At 40.6% G+C, this 20,781-nt stretch overlaps 1 protein-coding gene and 1 long non-coding RNA gene across 2 annotated transcripts; one reads left to right on the plus strand and one right to left on the minus strand.

Annotated features, from left to right (window-relative positions):
- Positions 1-11,530: 11,530 nt before the first annotated feature.
- On the minus strand, positions 11,531-20,216 carry gpr63 (G protein-coupled receptor 63). Its single transcript, XM_037751376.1, has 2 exons — positions 19,820-20,216; positions 11,531-13,590 (listed from the first exon to the last, which is right to left on the minus strand). The coding sequence occupies exon 2, from the start codon at positions 13,473-13,475 to the stop codon at positions 12,249-12,251; it is 1,227 nt and encodes a 408-aa protein (XP_037607304.1). The 5' UTR covers positions 13,476-13,590; positions 19,820-20,216; the 3' UTR covers positions 11,531-12,248.
- LOC119477331 lies at positions 19,988-20,283 on the plus strand. Its single transcript, XR_005204223.1, has 2 exons — positions 19,988-20,129; positions 20,212-20,283. It is a non-coding gene; the product is annotated as an uncharacterized LOC119477331 (long non-coding RNA).
- The last annotated feature ends 498 nt before the right edge of the window (positions 20,284-20,781 follow it).

The following is a 20,781-nucleotide window of genomic DNA, read 5'->3' on the forward strand; positions in this document are numbered from 1 at the left end:
TAACGAACCGTTGCTATGTATAGCAGACCGTTGCTATGTATAGCAAACCGTTGCTATGTATAGCAGGCCGTTGCTATGGACTCAGTTCTGGTGTCGGATCATTGATTTCTTCAGTAAGTAGCTGTGTAATAAGCATGATAATGTACAGCTAGCTGGTCATTGTTGTGAAATAAACCCCTTCACATATCTTGAGGTCAGAGGTCAAGGGACCCCTTTGAAAATGGCCATGCCTGTTTTTCCTCGCCAAAATTTAACATACTTTGGAGCGTTATTTAGCCTCCTTTGCGACAGGCAAACATGGATGGTACCAGTGGATTCATTAGGTTTTTCTAGTTTCACATGACACCAGTATCTTTGCTCTAGCTTTAAAACTGAGCCGCTTTAACTTAAAAATCGCAAGTTGCGTTAACGCATTAAAGAAATTAGTGGCATTAAAACGATTTTGCACATCAGTTAACACATTATTATCGTGTTTATTTTGACAGCCCTAGTCTGAAGACATCACTCACATTCTATTTTTGAACAAATATGTCTTATGTCGTCTATCTCCTGTAGTTCAGGGTCCTATACTGCCTTCTGTAGAAGTGTGGGGGTGGGGGACACGTCCCCTGTGTCCCCCCCTTTCCCCTAAATCACGCCCTTGCATGTGACTGCACCATGTGCTGTGTGGAGGCAGAGACGTCTGCATCCTGGCAGAAGAAGAGGCTGGTGAGGAGAATATGCATGCGTGAGGTCATCATACACACAAGCACATGCTCCACATCGCCATGGAAACAAGCATCTCCTCACAGAGGCCGGATTCTTTTTTCTTTCTTTTTGCTTTCTCTTCTCCACCGAGGCCTCCGGGTTTTGGCAAGTGAGAGATGTCAAATGAGGAATTTCATTCTAAAATGAGAGATTCAAAAACAGAGCCTCCTACTCTCCGAATATGATTCATACCGACACAAAACACTGGAATTTAAACCACCAAACCATCCCTTTACACTATAGAAAAATACACTCACATGCTTCCATTTTCTTTTTCCCTAAAAGCATATACAGATACAGTACATGCAGTGGTGGATAAAGTATTATAATCCTTAGTACTTAACATTAAACCACACATTGTTTTGGACATTGTTTTTAATGACATACTCTACTATGATCGTTTTATGACTTTTTATGACATACTATACTATGTATATACACTTTGACATGTAGACTGGGGGAGCAAACCATCGATCTTCCCATTAGTGGACGACCTGCTCTATCTCTTGAGCCATAACATGACATTATCATGACTATACTATGACGTTTTGAATGAATGACATTTTTATGACACTATATACTTTGATGTTTAATGACTTTTTTTACGACATTTTAATGACATACTATATAGGCAGCAGGGATATACATTTATCTTAAATCTTATCTTAATGTCTATTTTTTATTGTACATATTTTTTAGTTTAAAGTAGTTGGAAAGTACATTTATATAGAGATTTGTAAATACGGTGTTTTTCGTACCTACCTTGTGTCTGTTTTGTGTGAGTGATGCATGAAGTTTTTTGTGATCTATGTAAATTGCTGCTGTAACACTGCAATTTCCCTTCTGGAAATATCTATCTATCTATCTATCTATCTATCTATCTATCTGTCTGTCTGTCTGTCTGTCTGTCTGTCAGTCTGTCTGTCTGTCTGTATGTCTGTCCATCTATACTATGACAAAAAACGTCATAGTATAGTATGTCCTAAAAAAAAAATCAGTATAGTACCTACAGTAAACTATGACTACTACTATGATATAACTACATTGCCCAGCTGTGCAAGGACATAACTGAGTGCCTATACATAAGTGCCTATTATGGAAGCTGTAAGCTTCAGAAGGAACTAGGACTGTCAGAGTTAACGCAAATTTGTTTTAACCACACTAATTTCTTTAATGCATTAACGCAACTTCCATCCTTATTCTAGTCAGGGTCGCGGGAGGGGCGTGGGGGGGGGGGCTGGAGCCGATCCCAGCTGACACTGGTACCAACCATGTCATAGTAGCTTGTTGCGAAGGAGGTTAAATAACGCTCCAAACTTATGCTAAATTTTGCCGAGGAAAAACTGGCATGGACATTTTCAAAGAGCTCCCTTGACCTCTGACCTCCAGATATGTGAATGAAAATGGGTTCTAAGGGTACCCACGAGTCTCCCCTTTACAGACATGACCACTTTATGATAATCACATGCAGTTTGGTCCAAGTCATAGTCAAGTCAGCACACTGACACACTGACAGCTGTTGTTGCCTGTTGGGCTGCAGTTTGCCATGTTATGATTTCAGCATATGTTTTTATGCTAAATGCAGTACCTGTGAGGGTTTCTGGACAATATCTGTCATTGTTTTGTGTTGTTAATTGATTTCCAATAATAAATATAGACATACATTTGCATAAAGCAGCATATTTGTCCACTACCATGTTGATAAGAGCATTAAATACTTGATAAATCTCTGTTTATGGTACATTTTGAACAGATACAAAATGTGCAATTAATCACGATTAAATATTTGAATGGATTGACAGTCCTAGTAGGAACCAATGGGCTGCGAGCCAACAGACAGGGGAGGGCAGTCAGACTAACACATTGTTGCTTTTGGTCTTTTCATGAGATACGCTGACAAAAAGATAAATATAGAATAACATCAGCATGGATGGAAATACTTATAAAGTTATGAGTGCATTTATTTAGTTACCTCTGTATAGAGCTGGTGGATTTTGTTGCTATAGTGAAAACATGTTAGAACACCATAAATGGGCCCATCTTAACCACATTTGGCCTCAGTGGGAATCAGCCATTAACAGTTATTCCCACATTGAATGTGGGGAGTGTGGTTTATCATTATGTTTATCCAGTCAATATAATTGATGTTGTTTATGTAAAACCCTAAAAGCCCTTTCTAAATTCACCTCTGTCCACCTACTAATGATTCTAGGGACACTGGTTGACGCCGGTTCCCTCGGCACTACATGGCAACAACAACATCATGTATACAAGCATTTCTAAAATCCCTGAGCAATTATAGTCCTTATATTGATTCAGGAGCTAACAGACCGATTGTTCAAGCAGTGCCATCTTTCATTTTCTTGACCTTTCAGTTCTGTCCTTGCGAGATAATTTAAGTATTGCGTGACCGTCACCGTGGGCAACAAGACGATGCCTCTCCAAACTGGAAATATATTCAGAGGCATCTACATTTCATAGAGGTAAGGACATGAACCCACACAAAGGATTTAAGATTCCCAGAAGATACGCTCAAGGTTACCTAGACATCCCAGTGTTCCCATTAGGATTCATAGAACAGCAGCTTCACAACACGGCAGGTGTGAGAGCAACAATCACCTGCTTTTTGTGAACCATCACAGCCTCAGTAGAGTGCAGTTATACCTCATGTTAAAGTGGTTCAATTGGATGTGTAATGGGGGGGAGGAGATGAGAAACATGGCTCTCTAATTCCCAACAGTGCAATGTGCTGTGCCAACATCATTTCATTTCAATGTCATGAATTCATAGTATGTCGAAAAATTTCATGAAAAAAAGTCATACTATTGTATATCGAAAAGTTTTATGAAAAATAGTCATAGTATTGTATGTCGAAAAATGTTGTGAAAAAAATTCACAGTATAGCATGTCGACAAATTTCCTGGAAAATGTCATAATATAGCATTTGTTTTTCAGTGACAGGCTGTCCCAATTTTTTGAGTCACCATCCACCACTGGTGAGAGTAAAGAATACATGTGTGTACGTGTAAATATGTGTATTTGAGAGTGAAAATATATGTACAGTATGTGTTGAAAATTAAAGTATATATGTATGTGAAAGGAGAATGTATGTATGTGTATAGTATGTCGAAAGATTTAGAGAAAAAAAGTCATAGATTAGTGTGTCGAAAAAATTCATGAAGAAACTAATGGCTGCCTGCAGGAAGTCAGTCTAAAATGACTTGGGAAGTGAGTTGGTAATATTATAACAAAAGAGTTATTTAGTTAACTCTGTTGTCACTGGTGTGGTCCTTTACTAAATTCCAACATGTCTACATACCTGTCCATGACAGATCATGTACTTCCTTCTAAAGCTAGAAAGCAAAGATGACCTGTGATGATGAAAATCCAACAACAGATCAATGGAGAATAGTTTAGGGGCAAAACTGTAATTAAGGTAATACCAGTCTTTTATGTTTGGGCTCAAAAACACCAAACTTGTATCTGTTAATGTCAGTCACTAATTCACTTTTTGTGACGCAGCTCCAAATTCTTGGCCTTGCGTGAGTGATGATCACTGGTCTGAGTGGTTTGGTCTCTAGTTTCTGGCTTTGAGGGGGATTCGTTCACGCTCCAAACCAATTAACAGCGATCATGGAGTGATGCCCAAATGAACAATAACAACGCCTGAGTGGTGCACACAGTTGGATAACCACAAGTGCCTCTTTGACTTGATCTCATCTCCTTAGGTGAACATCACTCCGTCCACCGTCACCACGCATCCTTCTGAGACATCTGCAAGTTGCTGTTGCTTAGTAATAGTCTTCAGTGCTATGATTAAAGTGAGCTTCAAAGCTCTGGGCACACTCATTACTCACTGCTGGTTGCATAATGAATCCCAGGGAGGAAGCTGATTAAGAACGCCATCCTTTATAATCACAAGTCTGGAGCGAATCAAACTCAACCCGTGTCAGTGCTCACTGGAAGTGTCCGTACCTGACATAGCTGCAAAGGGGTCTCAGAGGTCACCGGAGGTCACGCCATTCTGATTTCTGCTTGAAAAACAACCTGCTGACCTTTTCCTGGACGGGCGGTGTTTTCCACGTGATGCTACGAGCTGCCGGCAGCCTCATTTGCTCCGCTTTCATGTCCCACCATAGTCCACACAGATTAGCTCCTGTTTGATGTGTCTTTTGGGCTGACATTAAAGGTGGGCTGCTCTCAAAGGCATTTCAAATTAAATGTTGACTTACAATCATATTCATCATCACACAGGCAACATGACATGGGCAGGTAGTTGTGCCAGCAGGTATCCTATTAGACTGTACTGGTACATGTATATTTGTATTTTACATAGTTCAAGTTTTGAAATTTAATTTAGCTTTTCTTAATACAATTTACATTTTTATATGATTTTATAGTAATAAATACATATTAATATATTCAGACAATGTTTTTTTTTTAATAGAAATATCAGTGTATACATTTGCCTCCTGAACCTTTCAAACAAACAGGAGGAACATTTGCTAATGAAGATGTTTTTCGCTTTCTTTAAACTAGAGAGTGGTTTAATTCCTACAAAAAGCTTCTTCAAGTGGCTTATTGTGTAACTGTACGAGGTCAACAAGAGTGTCTGTGTTCCAGAGTTAAATTCAGACACAAACCCGTTGGAGTCTGTGGATTATTCACAGAGTAACAGGCTCAGTGTTTCTGGTGTTGAGAGGGGGGGTTTGTCTGCGGACTGGCGGACTGCAAGAGAGGTGCGTGACGTGAATAGGGCATATCTTGAGGTTGCAGCAGCTGTGGCTGACTAGTTAGGTAATTCCATCATGCTTTCAGGTCGTGTCTAGAAGGGCAACGCGCAAATTGCGAAATCTGATCTGAGATATGCTAAAACTTGCAAAAACTATCGCGAGACTTGCTTGAGTCGCTGTCCTCAGCCACGACAGCCCAGAAGCTCCGGTTAGCATCATAGTGTAAGATTAGATTTATTCTTGTAAATATTTATTTTATACAGTATACATATTGTATTTTGCTCCTTAAGTTAGATCTGGAACTATATAATATGGCGCACCTTACGTGCTTGTAAGGTGAGTGATGATTAAGATTGGCGCAGTGATATGAAGTAAGAAGTGATGTGTGCCATCTTTTGGTTATCGGTGTTCAATTATCCTACGCTTGGGTTGAGTCATTAAAGTGGATCATGTTGCACAGACGGAGCTCTCCTCGTGCTCTTGCTTTACCCACAGCCCTACAGTAGTTTAATTAAGTAACAAGTAAGTTTATAGTTAAAGCAACGAGAAGCCTGCCTTACAATAGCTACAGTAGGCTACCTACTGTCAGCGTTTAGGTTTAGAAGCCAGTGGCCAATCAGAGGTTAGAGTAGGGGCGGGTCTTCCAGCAAGGCATACTGGGTAGGCACCACACCCGCACATGCCCAGAACAGATCGTGCAGCTGGGACCGATCGGGCCAAAGAACGTATATTGCTAAGAAGTGAATGTCAATTGTTCATTCCATGGCAACATCAGCGCCCAGCAGCAGAGTCAAGCCCCCAGGAATAGCGGCGGTCGTCGATCCCAACTTTCGTGTCCGTCACGTGATGCCATTGGGCCCAAAAATACTTTTTCCCATAGACTTACAATGGGAAAGAGACGTCTGTAACTCAGCGGATATTTATTTTTTAGGTGAATCAACTTCCCAGTACGAACACTCTAATAGCCCTTATTTAAAAAAATTAAGTTTTTAAAGTTGTGAAACGCACTAATAGCTGAATCCAGAGATATTACCCTTCCTCCGTTCATGTGAATAAGACCCATACCGAGGCTGGAGCTCAAGCCGTGACTACGGCGTGACGTTGGGACCCCGTGACCGAGACATGTGACGCGAGCAGACGCTACTGCACATGTTCCATGTGCCCAAGATCCGGGTACTTTTCCAGACGGAAGTCGAACAATTTAGGCTTCATGTGCCACTGAGCTACTTTCACAGGAATGAAACGGGGCCCCGCCTCCAACGCTGTATCCAGTTCTCTTTATACATCCATGAGCAAAGCTACGCTTCCGCCATTATGGACTGAAAGCGACTATACCGGTAACCAGTAAAACATTCGCAGAATGCCCTCGAAGGGTCAAACACCTTTAAGAAAGAAGGGGGCGTAACTTGAAGTGCCGCAGATGGATACTATAGTATATATAATATATAAGTCTCAGAAACATATTTGTCCTAACAACCTGGACGATTTTTTTTAATGTATTTTTACACTCTAATTATCATAATTTATTGCACAGCATCAGGAGCATGAATGTGATAGAAAGTAATTTGAAACTGAATTTGCAGGGCTGGATAAACCTGCATGGCCCTGGAGGAAAAAAAATAGCTGCTAGCCCCCGAAAATCCTCCTGTTCCTCCCAAGTCTTTGAATTTTGTACTGTATTCTTATGATTATTCCTACATTACATGGCCTCAGGTTTGTTGATTAAACACAAATGAATTAATGAATATGCACCATGTAAGCATAATACCCAAAATCTACTACCAGAAATAAATTACCACAAACTAATCGCCACACAGTGACCTTTTGGGGCTTTTGAGGTCACCTGATGGCCTGGGGCTCATGGGCAGTTGCTCATTCTGTCTGGCTGGAAATATATAACACACATTCACTTTGATTCCGTTCGAACTCTGTGGTGCGAGAGACTGCAAACAGAAATCCGAGCAAACGCTTTCTTCTACAACAAACAAGAGCTGTGAGACGGTAAACAGATGCAGACTGGTTGTCAGGCAGGGCCGCTGATACCGCTCCCTGGCATTTCTATTATCAGCTGCATTGCACAACACGCTGCCGACTCGACCGTGAAGCGTATGTGACCGGCAGGCCTGCTCCAAATCAAAGCAGGATTGGGGGGGGAAATCATGGTATGGAAGAGCAATGCATGAATTCACAGCGGGCGTATCACCTCTCGCGAAAGCACTCAGCTGAGACTGTGACAGGAAGTAGAGTCCCCGAGTGGAAAGAATAGACACAGGTGACGCACCGGAGGGAAGATAATTAACGCAGAGCTTGCACGGAGGCATCACATAAACACACCAAAGTTCCCAGACGTGACACCTTACATATCAAATATGTATTTACATGCAAACATGGATGGATACACTTGCATGTATAGTCTCTAAAGATTACTTACGTACTCATCACACGTAGAGATAAGGGGATGTGAATCCAGCAGTCTTGTGTCCTACTGTAATCACACATATTAGTACCTCATGTTAAAGTTGAAACACAAATATGGATCATAAACAGGATGTTTACACGCCTCAGTATCCCAGCTTATAGGAGAATGGGTTTACTCACATATTAACTAGGGCTGTCAGTCAATTCAAATATTTAATCACGATTAATCACAAATTATTATTATTTTGTATCTGTTCAAAATGTACCTTAAAGGGAGATTTTTCAACAAATTAAATATGGAAATATGCTTGTGCAAATGTATGTATATATATATGTATTATTGGAAATCAATTAAGAAACACAAAACAAAGACAAGTATTGTCCAGAAACCCTCACAGGTACTGCATTTAGCATAAAAACATATGCTCAAACCATAACATGGCAAACTGCAGCCCAACAGGCAACAACAGCTGTCAGTGTGTCAGTCTGCTGACTTGACCCAAACTGAATGTGATTATCATAAAGTGGGCATGTCTGTAAAGGGGAGACTTGTGGGTACCCAGAGAACCCATTTACATTCACATGGACCCCTTTGAAAATTTAGCGTAAGTTTGAGGCGTTATTTAGCCTCCTTCCCGACAAGCTAGTATGACTTGGTTGGTACCAATGGATTATTTAGGTTTTCTAGTTTCAGTATCTTCACTCTAGCTTTTAAAACTGAGCCCGTTACAACCTAAAAATCACAAGTTGCATTTATGTGTTGAAGAAATTGGTGGCGTTCAAAGTAATTTGCGTTAACGCGTCGCCTTATTATGGCGTTAACTTTGACAGCCCTAATATTAACATATCCAAAATAATTCCATTCAGGTGAACATCCAGTGTTGTATGGAAAATCCAATGAAAGCACACATTTATGCCAGATAATCATTTGCCTGTAACACGGGTCTATGGTTTATAATACTAGCTGCATTCCTTGTCCTGACCTTGAGGAGCTTTTTCAGCTCAGTTATTCACCTGAACAGTCTCATTCTAGCAAACTTTAAAAAGAAGGTACAATATCTCTTTAACACCATGAACTCGTGAAACATCTTCTATTAAATTGCAGAATATTATGTCATTTTGATACATGATACATTTTCTAGAAATAAACCTACAGAAGACATCATGTCACCCAACCCCTATCAATGACCTCAACAAGGGACTACTGATCGATCCAAAACAGATCCACAAAACAAACAAAAAAAACACTTCAGACAGATTACCAAGGTAAGAAATGTATATTTCTTTATTACATTCAACAGTACAGTACACTGAAATTGCACATTTTCACCAGATATAGCAGCATTCTGACTGGCAAATGGACTAATCAATAGGCACATCCAAAAACATTTAAATAGAAACACACACGTCCAAATGTGTCGTGGCCACTTTTCTGACCATATTCAAATTCCATTGAAGCTATTAATTTACATGCCTCATAAAACAGATTCTACGCAGCTAAAACACACCGTCCCTCCCCCCCCCCCCCCACCGCCCCCGTCCTCCCCTCCTAGACTTGTGACTCCAATAAAAGACGTATTATGGTCAAGTGAAACCCAGCAGCGCCTGTCTCTTCTTAGTACAATATTAAAGGAAAAATTCACCCGTTTATATACTCTCACACAATATGTGCCGTTCAGTGCATTCCAGGAGTTAGAAAAAGTGTTTTCATTCACTTTTTACGGTTTCCTTCAGTCGATTACTTCACTTAAAAACGTTTCTTATATTACCCAGAATGACATTTGCATCACCCTCAAGAGAAGAAGTTTGTACTTTGGGTTGAGTAGGTGGAGAAGGAGCCGTAGCTATATAGCAATAGAATAAGAGCAACACAGCAAGTTGTATTTTCGGCAGGAAAAAAGTCTGTGTTGCTGCACTGCATTCTGGTCTACCGAAAAGAACTGGGTATTTAAATATCTTTTGTACCGAAGGCAATGTATCGGTCGATCCAAGTATTACAAACTGTCTAGTATCAAAAGCTGTTATCAAATATTTGGACAGTTTAAGTATTCTTTTTGACGGTGACCAGATAGTTTCTGACTTCAACAGTAATTTTGCCAATTTTTTGACTGTGTTTAGGCAAACATCTGCTTGTGTTTTGAAAAAAAAAATCCTGGTATTGGTACCAAGCCCTACTACTGAAGCTGCTTTGCCTATTTTAGAAAAGTGATATATGGTTTGTTTATCTACAATTCTAAATCAAAGACAAATACACCTGTTGTTTGGTCTGCTATTTGAGACAGAACACACGGCACAGCTGCCTTTCAGTTGGTTCGGATATATACGATGAACTGAATGAAAGAATCTCCACTGACTCAAAAGGGAACTGGCCTTTCAGGTCAAGATTTTTCATCCGGATGCCAACTGGGACTTCTGAATATTAGAGAAGATTAAGCATTCAGTACAGCCACCTTGTTTTCATAATGGGAAGCAAACGCCTAATAAACCTGAACACAATGAGCAAGAACGTCCTCCACACGGTGAGTCCAGTTGCCTTGGTGATTTAATGATCGACGATCTATTGAGAATCTTCATACACAACCCTGATTGATGTTGAACCTCAGAACAAAACAGGTAAGTCAGACCGACATTAGCGCTGCATTAAAACATAGCAGAGGGGCTTCAATGCACAGGACTCCAGCAAAGACATGCAAGGTCCGGCAAAAAAGTTCTCAACTCTTGTAATGTCATCCGGCAACGTACTGCACTTAGGGCTGGGTGATAGGGCCAAAATCTTCTATCCCGATATAGGTCATTTCATATCTCGATAAACGATATATCACAACATAGTGTGTTTTCTGGTAAACCACATGGTAAAGCCTATTGTTGTATACTCCTGTGTGATTTTTTTCCAGCTATACACTGACTATGTTTACATGCATGAACAGATTAATCAGATTAACGCAATAGTTTGGATTTAACTGAGTTTGATCAGTTATTCTGGGAAATTTGAGTTAGTAAGTATGCACTTGTTATTATCAATTTAAGTGTGTATCACAATATCTCGATATATGATTTCATCACGATACGATTAAATTGAAAGAAGATTAATGATCATATTGAATTATCGCCCAGCCCCAACTGCACCGGCCAATCAAAGCACACACTGGTAGATTATTCCATTTATACCATTTACCTCACTGTTGTCAAGATAGAGGAGAACATGGTGATGAATGAACTTTCCATAGTAGAGCTGGGTATTGAACCACAGACTATATTGTGTCTGTAGTACCTTTCTGTCAAATACCAAAAGCTGACATTGAATGTCTGGTCAGATTTGTTGAGTTGTTGTCAGAAGGCACACCCAAAAAAAGCTAGCAAGTGAAACTTGAGATTAGAATATTATCACAGACAGACGGTATCTGATTTACATTAACATTTTTCCAATTTATGCATTTTATTTAGGCAAAGTTCTTGTTAAGCTGTTTTTATTTTACATTAACATTGGACAAGCTTGGCTTCTTTTGTCAAATTTGTAAAAAAAAAAAAAAAAAAGAAGGTTTTGTAGAAAATCATGTTTATATTCCTCAAGTAGGGATGCACCGATACCGATACCGGATCCGATATCGGTGACAATGGAGCCAATGTATTCAATTCAATATGTATACACTATATACATTACTGTATATATTGGAATTTTAATTCCTGATTAAGTTTTGACTTATTTTTTTGCTGTATTAAATTCATTTAAATTAAATTTATTATTTTAATTCAATTCCGTAAATATACATCAAGGCTATGTATTTATTTGTTACACTTTGTTTTACAAAGTTAGGAAAGCAATGTTTAACTCAGTGAGGCATACAGCTTATTAATCAAACACTGGTATCGGATCGGTACTCGGTATCGGCCGATACCCAAAGCCCAGGTATCGCCATAGAGACTGAAAAAGTTAGATCGGTGCATCCCTATCCTCAAGTGAAGTATCAAGAACGTACTGTTTCGGCACTGAAACTCGGCTAACGTATCGGAAAATTTCAAACAATACCCAGCCCTATTCCAGTTATTAAAATCAAATAATATTATAAACCATGGTGCACAGGTGTTTTGGTATCTGATAAGCCTTAAAATGCACCTATATTGGACTTCCTCGATTGTATTTCATATTCCCACCGGTAACCGTAGCAACAGGCCCCCCACCAACGCAGCCCCTTGCCTTGTTTTTAATGCAGCGCTGTTTTGGTTCTGAACACACGCCAGGAGAAGTATACCACCAAACAACAAAACAAGCCCCAGAACTGCAAGGTACCTTATGTAACGATGTGTTTTTAACAGTGTTGAAGTGTTCCGAGGGTGGAATCATTTTTCCTTTTACACCACGGAGCGATGCTCTCCGCACACGTACACCGCGCTCGGCTGGATGCGCCTCTTCGTGTTGCCCGGCAGCTGAGGAAGAAACTTGAAGTACTTGGGCATCAGGTCGAGGCAGGCGTCGCGGAACTTCTTGATCCGCCAGTAGTAGATGAGGGGGTTGAGGGCCGACTTGAGGTAGCACAACCACAGGACCCACGTGCTGACTTGAAAAAAGCTGTCTTTGTGGTAGAAACCGTCGCTGAATGTAGCTACCAGACTGTAGGCGGTGAACGGCGCCCAGCACACTGTAAACACGGAGAAGAGGATGAGGATGGTGGTGAAGGCACGGGTCTTGAAGCTCATGTCTATGTTCATTTGGAAGGGCCTCTGGAGGCTCAGCAGGCCCAGTTTGCTGGCCTGGCTCAGACAGATGCTGTCCGGGTGGCTGTGGATGCGGATGGCGTTGTGGCGGATGGTGTTCAGGATCCCCATGAATGTGTACAGCATGACCATGAAAGGTAGAAAGAAGAAGACTAGCAGTAGTATCAACACGTAGGTGTGGTAACCGGGATCGACGCTGTAGCCGAATACACACTGGGGAGCCCTGGGGGGGATCTGTAGGGGAGGGGAACCGACAGCCAGTGGGAAGGAGAAAATGAAAGACAATCCCCATGTGACCACGATGAGCACTTTAGCTCTCTGTGGACTCAGCTTATCTTGCTTCTGGACAATAATAAGAAAACGGTCTATGCTTATTATAAGCAGTATAGCCACGCCCTCCATCACGAAGAACCAAAAGAGCATTGCCGACACTCTGCAGAACACGTCTCCGAAAATCCACTGGGTGGTCACCACGGTGACCAGAGCGAAGGGCATGTTCAGGATGGCCAGCATCATGTCGGCAAACGCCAGGCTCGCCAGGAGGATGTTGATGGCCGAGCGCATGGCGGACCTCTGGTACACCATCAGGCACACCACCACGTTGCCCAGCAGAGCAAAGAGCAGGATGGCGACCATGACGAAGCAGAAGAAGACCTGCAGGGGCAGGCCGACGCCTCGCTGGCTCTCCGGGGACTCCGCCGTCGTCGTCGGCGTGCCCGGCTCCGGGGGCGACCGGGAGCCCATGGAGATGTTCTCCATCGACGGCCTCGTGGAGGAAAAGTTCAGCAGCCCCGTAACGAGACAGCAGAGAGTGGCGTTAGTGTCCCCCGCCTCTGGAAGCGGGGCAGTAGCGGAGTGAACCATTCTTCCCCAGGGTGAAGCGGCATCGTTGTTTGTGAGCTCACGCTGAACACGATGCAACGGGTGCAGGTATTCCCGGCTCCACCCGACATGGCAGCGTCTTCATGGCTGCGAGACCCTGAAGATAAAACACAAAAAATGTAGTGAATGACGAGGAAAATCAAAAGTGAAACCAGATTACACCAGCATCATTTCCATCCACAATCCCACTTGGGAGTTCTAATGACAGTGAGCCTGTAATCCATTCATGCATTAATTCACACTGCCACCTCTCTCTCAAACCTGCAGAGTCTACCAGAATGAGACTAATTATTAGTACTACTGACACTAAAAGCAGTGTTTGAATGCTAAATATAGCGTTTCAAGTATTTGAATTTGCTTTGCAGCCATTTCCAACTGATTTATATGCAGGTCGTATCCCCTTCCTTCATCAGAAGCTAATCACGATTTGTTCCAACTTCCAATTTTGCACGTATCAAAGCATGACGGATTCAATTACAATGTCATGATTAAAGATAAAACGAACCGTGGAACTTGAACACAAAAGTCTTCCCTTTGTTTCTGTAGACTTCTCTACAACTTAGTACATTAGAAAATGTGTGTAGGCTGAGTTTGATGACCTTAAAAGCAAGTTAATCCCAAATTGTAAAAATTGAGAAACACACTTATTCACTTTGAAAGTGAAAGAGATGAAATGATCATTCTTACGTCTGTGTATTAAAGGGGATATATCATGTGCTTTTCCAGGTTCATACGTGTATTTTGGGTTTCTACTAGAACATGTTTATATGCTTTAATGTTCAAACAAATACATTATTTTTCTCATCCTGTCTGTCTAAATATACCTGTATTCACCCTCTGTCTGAAACGCTCCGTTTTCGCGCCTGTCTCTTTAAGACCCCCCCTCCTAAGAAAAAGCCCAGTCTGCTCTGATTGGCTTGCGAGAAAAATATGGTGAAACCTTTGCAAAGGTAGTTCCCAAGCTGTGGGGCAAAGAATGTATATTGCCAAGAAGTGAAAGTCAATTCGTTGTTTCCATGGCAATATCAGCGCCCAGCAGCAAAGCTACGCTTCCGCCATTTTGGACTGAAAGCGACTACCGGACACCAGTAAAATCTAAACCGCCTAAAAAGTGTCGTACAAAAGTAAAACAAAGTTATTTCTATTCTATTGTCATATTCTACCGAAAATGTCCTGTGTTGAACAATAAAATATTATAAATATGATAGTCCAAAATGGTGGCAGCGGCCGTTGTTAAAAAAAGAGTTTAGTCTCTTTGCTTCTAAATGAGCCTGCATGTGACACAGGAAGGGGAGCCACATCTGAATGGCTTGTTGAATCACATGTTTTCTGATCTAGACAGCCCACAAAAAACTGACTGGGTTGTCTTATTTCACAGTTTGTGGGTTGGTGGGAACTCCAGATACCCAGATGGATGTGCACAAGCCCTGAGAAAGGGAGTTACTCATTATACATCCCCTTCAAGCAAAGCTTTGTAACTCATTTGTTTCATCTGTGAACATGAAGAAGATAAAGGTAAGAATCACAATTCCTTCTCTCTTCTCAGAGTCTTGTCATCACAGTGAGGTTGCCAGGTTTGTACCACTGACTGTATGTGGAAAAAACAACAGTCGCCAGAGACGCTACAAAGTAGTGCTGGGCGGATGAATACACTGCTCATCAAGAAATAGTTACTTTACATACAAATGGTAGTTTTTACATTTCGGTTTGTGTACGAACTAAAAAAACAAGATACAACATGTTAATTAGTAGGGCTGTGTATTGGCAAGAATCTGGCAATACGATACGTATCACGATACAGGGGTTACGGTTTAATATATTGTGATACTGTAAGCAAGGCGATATATCGCGATTTTTTTTTAATCTAATTTTTGGATAACGGATAAGAACACACCACCATATACATAAAATTTGAGTAAAAAAGTTTACTTTTTTATGTAATCAGAACAGCGGGATTTGCGATTGCATTCATCACAGTCTCTGTTACATCACAGCACTACTTTGAGAGGACACATACCTTTGCAAATGAAATAAAGTATTGACTGAGTCTTTATGCCAAGCTAGGCTAACCCCGTCCTGACTGACAGCAGCTCGGCACTTCACACACAGATACGATAGCTCTATTAATCTTCTTATTTCATCTCAGAAAAAAAAGAAAATAGCCCAAAATATTAAATGAAAATGCAACCTGGAGAACATTTGCCTAAAAAAAAAAAAGAAATAAAACATCTCCTCTGTTTGCCTGAGATGTGATAAGAAACCCTGTTTAAGTGCTTTTCTTAACTGTTGCCAGTAACCAACAGCCAGTGTTCAACTGGGGACAAGTCAAATACTGCAATAAAAACCCTTATCACTTGTATAAACATTGGACACTGTTATTTCAGACCGCCTGGCATCATTTACAACGGGCTAAGCAGCCGACGCCAAATAAGAAAATGTGCTGTAGAAAGAGTACTTAAAATGATTCATTTGCACATAAATGAAGTTTTTCAATTAATTTGTAGACCTGCGTGGGCGTACAAAATCCCACCAAATACAATTATAGGCAATTAATGTGAGAACAGTGCATTGTCAGCCTGTTATGCAGCCATGTTAACACACACAGGTTGGGTGCTGTCTGATACCTGGATATGTAGCCATTCAACAGATAGCCTTATCTCCTGTCACCAAGACAGTCAAGAGAGAGAAAGAGGCTGCAGTAAAGGAGATAAACAGGCCGGCCTGGCAGCAGCCGAGCTGGGAAGACTTTGCTTTATTCGTACGCCGATGACGACGGTATTATCTGCTGCAATTACCCACTGCTTCATCACAATGAAGACCTGCTGTATGAGGGCAAATAAGGAACTGGTTTAATCTTGGCCTACTTCCTGCTCCATTCACCTCACATCCATACACACAGGCTATTTTCTAAAGGACATGTTCCGTGTGGATCACAATACTGAACACACTGTGCAGCAGGGAAGGTAATACCCACGTCTCCTTCCCCTTCCTTTAGGGGTGGAGTGACCTAAAAATGTTAAAATAGCCACTTCAGCCCTCCAAGCAATCAAGCAAACCTGCAGTGAAAATGGATGATCGGGTACTCGGCATTCAAAAAGACGGAGAATTGTTCAAATACTGGATGTGGCAACGCAATTATGCAACGGAGAATTGTGGAGAGAATAAGCTGAGAGCTTTTCAGACACATCTTGTTACCTTGAGTTGTTATAGGAAGTATAATCAGGAGACAAAAGGTGTGCTGGAAACCTGCCGAGTAAATCCATAATTAGATTTATGTCAACCTGTCAGACTGTACCTTATTTATTTCAGGTGGCATTGTTAAACAATGATGATGTGTCTGGGAGAGAAATGTTGTCTGTCTCACTAACTGATAGGGGTGAAAAAAAAAAAAAAAAAAAAAAAAATCAAGTCACCTATGTATTGCAATTCTTTTTTTTTTTTTTAACTATTTCAAAATGATTTTTTTTATCACCAGAATCGATATATTTACTTCATTTGTGGAGGTAAAAAGAAGTTACTGCTTTTATTGTTGTAGGCTGAGTAACATGACGTCATATCCGTTCGGTATCCTTCAACCAAAACAAACAGAAGCGAGCCAAAATGTAGAAAACGGCGGAGGGTCTGCGTGGATATGACCTGCACCCTCACATTTTAAATCCAGCGTGGTAAACACTACACATCCAGTAAAGTATGGAAACACTTTGGGTTTCACACATTGACAGGAAAAGCAGAGCTAGACATCACAGCTAAAGCTGCATGCTAACTCTGTCACGGACAGGAAACGTTATCGTATCGCGGTAACGTGCGGTGGAGCCGGCCGTCATCCTCATCTCCGTGGTCAAATGGGCCGACGCTACAACTGTAGAGCACCCATATACTGACATTTATGTTAAATACATTCAAACGGTATAAAGAGAACGGAGCTGACGGGAGAGCTAGAGACCACCTTGGAGAAGTTAAAGGAAGTATACACGTGTGACTACGTCTGGTTTTCAAAATAAGGTGTTAATAAAGGGAACTGTAAATACAAAATACATACATGGAAATCAGATTGATTGGATTATATTCACCAGTAGTATAAAATGTTACATGTCCCTTATAAATTAAATAGAAAATACCACTAATTTGTGAGGGGAAATGTCTTTGGGTTGTTGGAAAAAATTTATAACTCCTGACAATGACTGATATATTTGACTTCAGGACATCTCTGACTACATACATGCTGAAAATCAAAATTTTTTACAGTATTAATTTAGAGATTTTCTATGTAAAAGTCCCTAGAAGTGTATGATTAAATTTTTTCCCATGGTCTACTGTTAAAAAAAGTTAACAAAAATCGCAATAAATCATAATAATGAATCACAATACTTATCAAATCGGCACCCAAGTATCGTGATAGTATCAATCGGGAGATAGGTGAATCATCCCAGCCCTAATAAATTACACTATTTCTGCATATTTACCAATATAAGTTGATGGAGATCAATAGTTACAGCAGATTCTATCATATCGTGGAAAAGAAGGCATTTGTAAAGTTGAATACACTAAAGATTAAATCTGCCATTACACGTTTACAAGCATGGATTGAGAACGGCAGCAAAGAAATGCCGTAATGAATAGAATTTCCTAAAAAAAAAGTTATATTCTAATAATGGTTCGTTTGTTTGAGAGGGTTGTTTATCGAGTGAGAGGAGTTGGTAAAATGTCTTTCTAACCCACTGCACTGTTCTCTCAACATGTTGTCTTAAAGTAATGTTAGCTTTGCACTCAGGTGAGGCCGGCGAACACGTGAACACAACGTTAACTCTACAATCTAGTTTAACACGTGTCTCAAAGTCATTTTTGTGAAAAAATGACAGCCCTAACCACAACTACTACTGAATTTATAGCATTGGAATATTTGATTTTTTTTTATCTTGAATTTTGTTGTCAAAATTGAATAAATCCAAAATCAATTGATTTCTCCACCTAACGTGACTTTTTAGATCCAAAATCACCTGATTAATTTGAGCCACATGATACATTTTATTTCAATACTATATACTCAAATTGTGAAGTATTGAATTTGAGGACCCTTTTCAGATCTACTTCAGATCATGTTTTTGAAATTGCAAAACTTACAATTCAAAGAGGGGAATTCAAACCACATACATTAAGAAAGACGGTTTTCAAAGTAAAACGTTTCAATGACATAAACTCAGTGGCATTCAAACTTCAACATTTAGTATTCAGTAGTGATTAAATTTCACAAAAAATAAAAATAAGACCTTTATGGTGTAAGGATTAAAAGGATGAATAGTAGGGGTGTACAAAAATAGCGAAAAAACATTTTTTGGTTTTGTGATACTGTATCAATTCTCCAGTCAAAACTTTATTTAATTTGCGTAAGATATGCGCCTCTCAGTGTATGTGTCCTCTCAAAGTAGTGCATAAAAAAATCTACTTTTTTTTACTCTGATTTTATGCATATGGCGTTGTGTTCTTTATACTGACAGTTTTTCTAAAATTTGATTTTTATTAAAAAAAAAAAAATCGCAATATATCACCTTACTTACCATATCGCAATATATTGAATCGTAACCCCTGTATCGTGATACATATCGTATCGCCAGATTCTTGTCAATACACAGCCCTAATGAATATTGGTGTACATTTCATTCTCCTTGTAGATAATTGTTTTTGTTCACTTTCACTATTAAGTTCAGTATGTGTTGTTATACATAGCCTCTAAATCAGTGCAGAGACTGCTGGATCAGTCTAACAAGCTGGCAAGGGCCCATTTGTTAGACACATGATGGAGGTGTCTCCCTGGAGGAGAGATTCAGGATGAATTCTAATCACATTGGAGCATTTTCCACAAACTGATGTTGAATCTATGAGAGGAGATCAGGTGTCTGAAAATGGACTCAAATGCTGTAAAAATCAAAGAATCACAGCTCATTCAGAACCAGCCTTTCACTTCTTCATCGACCTCCAATAAAAAAAGCAATGGAGGCCAATCCCAGCAGCTCACTGATGCTCGCCCTTTATACTCTGACAGTATAACAGCTTATTCTGTATCTGTACACAGACAACACTGTGCCATCACCAAAATGGTTGAGAGACGACCAACAGTGATTCATGGAGCGTCCACGGAGAGTTCCGTCTCCATGGACGACAGCAGCAGCAGCAGCAGCAGCTGTTGTGGGTGTTTTGGAAACACACACACAGCCTGCATTTACAGCTTCGTTTCGGGATTTAGCCGACATATATATGATGGATAATATGATCATTGTGTTGCTGAGAGACCCTGGTTGGGATCAAACGGTTAATTCGGCTGATGTTACCTGTTTCATTCCCCCATGTTGGTAAGCTCCAGAGCGGTGAAGTGCTACAAGCTCAGTTAGTCCTCCGAGTGGAGCATCTCAAACCGCCCAAACGTCTCTCTCCTCCCGGCTCTAGTCCTTCTCCTCTCCGGCTGTGGTCCTCCAAACAAACAACAGTTCTCCTGCCGAACAAGTAGGCCACTGATGCTGATTTTAATCAACAGTGCGACCGCCGGGGTGATGCCAACACAGCTGAAGTCATAGTAGATAAAAGTCAGATCCGCATTCGGTTTGTTGCTCTCGCTTTGTTTCCAGACGGATCACGATCGAGGTACACCGCAACTGATCCTACACGTTTTTTAAACTGTGAGTTTAAATGTGAAGCTTCTTTTTCATCCTGTTCCTTCATACAGATGTGAGATGTGCGCGGCTCCTCCTCCAGCACCGGATCTATCAGCCTATCTTCTACTGTACGGAGAGCGGATTAACACCACACTGTTACACACTACAGGCTGCTGCCTGGGGGAAGACACCGAGCGGAAACACGCAGCATTTCCTGTCTGGACCTTCACAATAAGGAGGCGTTAGCTCCTTGGGTTAAATGTACATTTTTTTTAATAATAGACTCCTGATTTCAAGTGGAAGAAATATGAATAAATTCTCCCTCCTGAAATCAGAAATGCTTCATCCCTGGACACTTTCAAAAAACACCTCAAGCACCACCTGTTCATCAAGGCCTATGATCTCGGCTGACTCTTCCTACACATCACTCATTTCAATTACCTAGCTATAGTTTCTCCTCTGTGTTATTTATTAGTATGATTTTGTGTGCCCCCTTTGTAAAGCGTGGATTTCTGAAAGGCGCTATGTAAGTCCAATTTATTATTATTATTATTATTATTATTATTATTATTATTATGACATCAGCTACTGAGGAGGATTCAGTCATATCCTCGGCAATATTACTGGAAATTGGGGCTTTA

This window comes from Sebastes umbrosus, chromosome 18 (assembly GCF_015220745.1).
Source record: "Sebastes umbrosus isolate fSebUmb1 chromosome 18, fSebUmb1.pri, whole genome shotgun sequence".
In the NCBI taxonomy this organism is placed as follows: domain Eukaryota; kingdom Metazoa; phylum Chordata; class Actinopteri; order Perciformes; family Sebastidae; genus Sebastes; species Sebastes umbrosus.